Source organism: Eschrichtius robustus, chromosome 3 (assembly GCF_028021215.1).
Source record: "Eschrichtius robustus isolate mEscRob2 chromosome 3, mEscRob2.pri, whole genome shotgun sequence".
Classification (NCBI taxonomy): domain Eukaryota; kingdom Metazoa; phylum Chordata; class Mammalia; order Artiodactyla; family Eschrichtiidae; genus Eschrichtius; species Eschrichtius robustus.
In genome coordinates this window covers 150,931,315-150,937,314 of record NC_090826.1, presented here as the reverse complement: position 1 = coordinate 150,937,314, position 6,000 = coordinate 150,931,315, and the positions used below count along the sequence as shown (strand labels likewise).

The window sequence follows — 6,000 nt, the reverse complement described above, 5'->3', positions numbered from 1 at the left end:
TTTTTCTAATTCTTGTTTTAAAGTTTTTGTAGTACTTTTCAATGGACTAAACATGATAACTGCCTCTTTTATAGACTCGTCTTTTCAGATTGTTCCCACATAATTTATAGGGAAAGTTTTAGAAGATTTTAATACTCTTGTGTAAATTGAACAACTCATTAAACTGTGCAATTTGTTTTTCTTGTAAACTGAAAACTGTTGTGAACTATGAAATTTTTTAAATATAATTCAAATAAGGCAGTAATCTAACACATGTATAGGGGTTTCCTTCTTGTTTGTAACTTGAAGAAGAATAAATGCTTACAGCTGTGACTTTTTTTCCCCTCTAGTATCTCCAGAGGCAGTTGGATTTTTGTCAGCTGTCGGGGTGTTTATTATCTTGATGCTGCTCCTTTTTCTCTATATTAATAAGAAGTTCTGTTTTGAAAATGTTGGCGGGTTTGCAGATCTTGGTTCAGGATACAGTACAAAGAAGAATTCACAAGATAAAATTTGTAAGTATCATGTCACTGCTTTCCCTTGTCTGGTCTTTCTGTCTGTACTATTTATTACTTTCTTTAAAAAAAAAAAATATATATATATATATATATATATATATATATATACAATAAAAAGCTTGATTTTGACATGTAGTAAACTAACCTTGAGCCACTATTCTGAGAGTAAAAGATGTATTCAGTAAATTATGTTGTTATCTTTTTATTGCCCATGAATTGCTATCATAGTGCATAATGATCAATTGTATACCATCATTTAATGACATTTTTAGTTTTCAAATATAAGGCATGCTTTTGAGCCTATTATATGAACAGATACGCTTTAAGAAGAAGGACATATCTTATTACATTTTATGCTTTAATCCATTGTCCAAATAGTTCTCTAGAGAGCTTTCTTCCCGTGTCCCTAGAAGGCTTTTGAAAGTATTCACCCTTTACCTTTACGTGCTGTTGAATTCTCAGTGATGGATAATTTTATTGTTTGGAGAAGGTGGTTTTCCCCGGTAACTTAGTGTATAAAGTGTGATTATGAAAATTAGTGTTCTTCTCCCTCCCTTGGCACCACAGGCATATTATATGACTTAGTGTTACTAGATAGCAGGAAAGATGAGGGCTGTGAAACTGTTCTTTCTCTTATGAAAAAATTTTACATTTTAAAATCATTACAAGAGTTCTTTATTTGCTATTTCCAAAGACTGGCTTATGTAAATGATAGCAGGAGCAAGTTGAAAATTGTAAAAGTAAGACATTAATTGAGAAGAATTTTAAGGAACAATGGAAGAGAAACCTTGCTTTTCTTGTCCATGTATAAATGTTGAAGAGATGCTTTTCTCTTATTTCTGATAACTTAAAAAGTGATAGCCTCATTGTTTATGAAAATCTTATTATTGAATTACATCGTGCAGCTTTTGCATTAGGAAACTATAGTACTTTATGTGGTTTTGGTTTGATCTAGTTTAATGTTGCTCATACGTCACTTCAGTCCTGTTTTTTCATCATTTGTGTAGAATGAACTGGTTAAAGATACCTCTTTTAGCAACCTCCAGTAATTCTGTGTTTTAGCATTTCTGGTTTTTCTTTGGTCTTATCCCTTTACACTCTTAAAAATTATTGAGGACCCCAAAGAGCTTTTGTTTATGTGAGTTATAGCTGTTGGTATGTACCAAATTAGAAGTTGTAGGCTAAGAAAATTTTAAAATATTTTTTATCGATTTATTTTTAAAAACCCAACAATAAGCCTATTACATGTTAATCTAAATGTATTCATTTTAAAAACTATATATTTTCTAAAACCAAAATGAAAAAAGTTTGGTGAGAAGAGTGACATTGTTTTACATTGCAAATCTCTTTAATGACTGGCACAGAAGAAGGAAGCAACTGGATTCTCACATCTGCTTCTGCATTCAGTCTGTCATATGGCCTCTGGAAAATCCAAGTGCTCATTTGTGAGTGAATGAAAGTGAAAAGTTACATATCCTCTTACTCTTATTGTAAAAATGGTTTTGACCTTGAGGATCCATTGGAAAGGTCTCGGGGACCTTATTAATTTTTCTGAGACTGTTTCTTATTCACTTATTAAATAAGAATAATAATATTTACCTCCTAGAGTTATTGTAAGATCAAGTAAGATAAAATTTGTAAATCACAATGCCTTACATGTAATAGCAACTCTGCAAATGTTCACCCTCTGCTCTTCCCTATTCTAACCTCGATGCAAAATTGTTTAGATATGTAAACAAGTATATATTTAGGGGAATATATAGGGGAAACCCTTAATATATTTTTTATTTTGAAATGATATTGGTACTTTGTTAATAAGATAGGGTAGTTCCCATACATAGACTATTAATAAATAAACTAAAAAGTACCTAATAAAAATCCTTTTTATACTTCTTCTTGCAGGTATAGAATAAAAACTCAATAGTATTTGAGGGGAAAATATTGTCTTGCTGCTGTTATGATAGCTGTGGAGTGGGAAAAAAGTCATTACGTTTAAACCAAGTGGTTTGATTTTTTTTTGAAGCGTCTTTACTTCAACATATTTCTTCCATTGCATAAGCATTTACAGAAAAATTAAAAGATACAATGTGAAATACTGATATTGAGCTAATGAATAGCACCATTTAAGTAAATGTTAAATTCAGACTTGAAAGTGGTTGATTTTTTGAGAAGAGAAAATTCCATTATTGCACCTTTTAGGAACAAGGAATTAGAAAATGGCGTTTTTCAAAAATTTTCAGCAGAATCTGCCTTCAGTGTCCTCTCTGGTGGACACAATCAGTAATGCTGTGGAAGATTTGACCACTGCTGTGGGGGAAGTCAGCTATGCTTTCACTGACTCGGTTGCTGAACAGGTAACAAGTATGATAAGTGGCTTTCGCCCAGAAGAGGAAAGCCCTGCAGCAACAGAAGCTGTAGATACTTCTAAACGAGAAAATACCACGTTACCAGAAGTCTCCAAAAACACTAATTGTCAGAAAACACAATTCAATTTAGAGCACCAAGCAAATCGAATAAATAGCTATAACACTTCAGTTTCACAAAAACAAGATCAAGGAATGAATGAAGAAGGAGCATTTAAACATATTAATAAGAGGCAACAGACGCAATCAAAATATCAAGAAACCGATACTGCTGGTGATTCTTCTTTGAAAGGCCAGATGAGTGATGGTGGGATATCAGTTAGCAAGCAGAATGCAAGGGCTGGATCTACTTGTCAAGAACTTGAAAGTACTGACAGATGTAGAAAATATGGATTAGGAATTTCCAATAATGGTAAGCATGACCTAAAGGAGGTAAGATTTCAAGAAATGCAAGAAAATTATTTAAAGAAGGCTGAAAAACATATTAAAAGTAAAGGATCCAAAGGGAATAAGTGTTCAGGAAATGAATGTTCTCCAAAAGGTATTTTGGAAAGCAATAGACATATGATACAGAAATCCATTAAGAAAGAAGACATGCATCCAGCAGCATCAACTAATTCTAAAGGTAAGTGTTATGGAAAAATCAAAGAACAAATAAATCCAACAAAATACTACAAAGTGAAAGGAGACATAAAAACAAAGAAAAACGAAGCCATTTCTGCCAAAAAAGAAACAGCAAAGAGTAAAGATGAAAAATATTCTGAGATAATACCAGAAAAAGGTGAGGTCTCCTAATGTGAGTTTGAGTGATAAAATTTTCTCTTGATTTTTTACATTAGGAAAACATCCAAATTTCTAAATTTTTCTATACACATCTGTATATCTAATTTAAGACTTTCTTGAATCCTCTTACTGGGAGACATTTTTAAAGTCATGCAGTTTTTTCTCACAGTCATTTCAAAAGCATTCATGTTATTTGTATACCTCTAATTCAGTTACTGCCCCTGGTCCCTGCATTATTTGGCCAATTTTAAGGGCCTTAATTTTACTTACCCATTTATTTTACAACCAGAAATTCTGTGGTTTTCTTAAGTAGTGTGCATACTTTAATTGGAATTTATTTGGTGTGCTATAGTTAGATTTAAAAATTTTATATTTTTGTAACCAACCCTTAAGCCCGTTATACCGTGTTGCTCTTCACATCTTTCCTAGTAAGAATGTACCAAATGTTTTATGTTTTTCCTTGAGAGCAATAGATTTTTATCTTATTGAATAACATGCTTCAGGATATGTATCTATTCATTTAGCCATACATTAAGTTTTATATGACTTATATGTTTCCAATGTGTATACATGAACAATCTATTATTATTCATGAGTTCTCTATGTAGAATTAAGATTCCAACTAAGCAGTTATAGTTTTCATCCACAATATTTGTGACAATTTTTAAAACAATTAGCTGACAGTTACTTGGTTTTGGTTGCAGAATTGCTTCATATCGCTAGTTATTACACCTGGCTATCCCTTAGTCATTTTCATTAATTGCTGATCTGATCACAAGGCCAGAAGTACAATGGCTTTTATTTATAAAAGATACATGCAGAATTTTTGTGTATATTTACATTCTTATAAAATAACCAAAATACTGAGTCGCAGTAGAAATGAAGAAGACTGTTTCAGTTCTGCTACATGACTTTGTGCATAATAGGGTCTGCTATTTATCAATTATATGAATGTTTTTTAAATGATATAATAGAGGCTGATCCGGGATGGATGAGCTAATTAAAAAGGAATGCCAATTTTTGGAAATACCTCCATTTTGAAGTCTATTCTTGTAGCAGTTTTTTGAATGTCAGATTCAGTGCTTTTTTGGTAGCCTTGGTTTAGTTTTGGTAGCCTTATTACTTGAAGTAGCAAAAATTAAAAGAGAAATAAAATTAAGTAGAATAGTTTACATATTATTTTATTCATAAAATAACAGTAGAATGGATGCTAGTAATAAATACTGCAGGTAGCAATACAGAATTTAAAATTTTGTTTTGATTTGTTTTCATTAAGAAACATGCTGCTGCCTAAAAGAAATCAAATATTTCTGAAGTATTCTAGATTACAGTCAGTACTAAACTGAAACATGTTATGTTCTAAAATCGTTTTGAAAATCATTTGACCCATATGGATTGTCCCTTCATTAGCTGAACTATAATGTTGCTAGTACCTGTGTCCTAGGTTCTGACAGAGCTTATAAGGTATAATAAGAGGAGGAAGAGTTTCCTTCTCTGTTCCTGAATGCAGGGCTACTTTAGGTAATATTTTGTAGTAGGTGAATTTCTAGTTACCCTCCTCGGAGCTCTTCTGCTGCCTTAAGACCACCACCATGGTATCCCACAAGTGCTAAACGCTGGGAGTCAGAATGCCTAGGTTCTAGACTAGATCTGCCATCTCAGCACTGTCCAATAGAACTTTCTGCAATGATGGAAAAGTTCTACATAGCTATATTGCTCCAAACAGTAACCACTGTCCGCAGGTAGCTATTGAGCACTTGAAACGTGGTTGGTAGCACTGGAGAACTAGATTTTAAATTTTATTATTTCTACTTAGTTTAAATAGCTGCATGTGGTTGGTGACTACTAAATTGGACAGTGCAGAATATAACATTAGTCATAGTTTTACCCTTTGATGGTTTTATTTTGCTGAATTAAAAAGCGGGACTTAGACTAGTGACGTCCAAGCTCCCTTACTTCTAACTCTAAAACATTCAATTTCTATCCCATATTTTAAAATTACTCGTTCTGTGTCTCCCACCTGAATTTCAAACCTTGATTCCTCTAGTGCAGATGATCTTAGCTGAGTATAATGAGAGAAATATCTAGACTGAACTAATAAATTCTGACTGCTATGGTCTCTTTATCCTTCTAGAGTTGTTTTATAATTCTGAGAAGGTTGCATCGTGGTCTAAATGAATCTCAACATGATGCAGTTTCAAAATTTTTACCTTAAAAAAATGGTAATAACTAGTGCTTTTTAAAATAATATAAAATTAATTAATTTACCTTCTGAAAAATTTATTTGAAATTTGGGTATATTTAAGTAAAATTTTCATAGTAAGTCTACCTTTCACAGATAATGTGTTAAGCTTGGT

General features: G+C 32.2%; 1 protein-coding gene across 3 annotated transcripts in view; it reads left to right on the top strand.

The window, feature by feature from the left end:
- Positions 1-334: 334 nt before the first annotated feature.
- The window catches only part of SYT14 (synaptotagmin 14), a 155,018-nt gene continuing 149,352 nt past the window's right edge, over positions 335-6,000 (top strand). For 2 of the 3 annotated variants that reach the window (XM_068538441.1, XM_068538440.1), the window contains exon 1: positions 335-494. In XM_068538441.1, the coding sequence (XP_068394542.1) occupies positions 383-494 (112 nt within the window). In that variant the 5' untranslated portion in view covers positions 335-382. Of the gene's footprint in view, positions 495-2,713; positions 3,642-6,000 lie in introns of those variants that run through there. The other variant, XM_068538439.1, reaches the window with a different exon arrangement.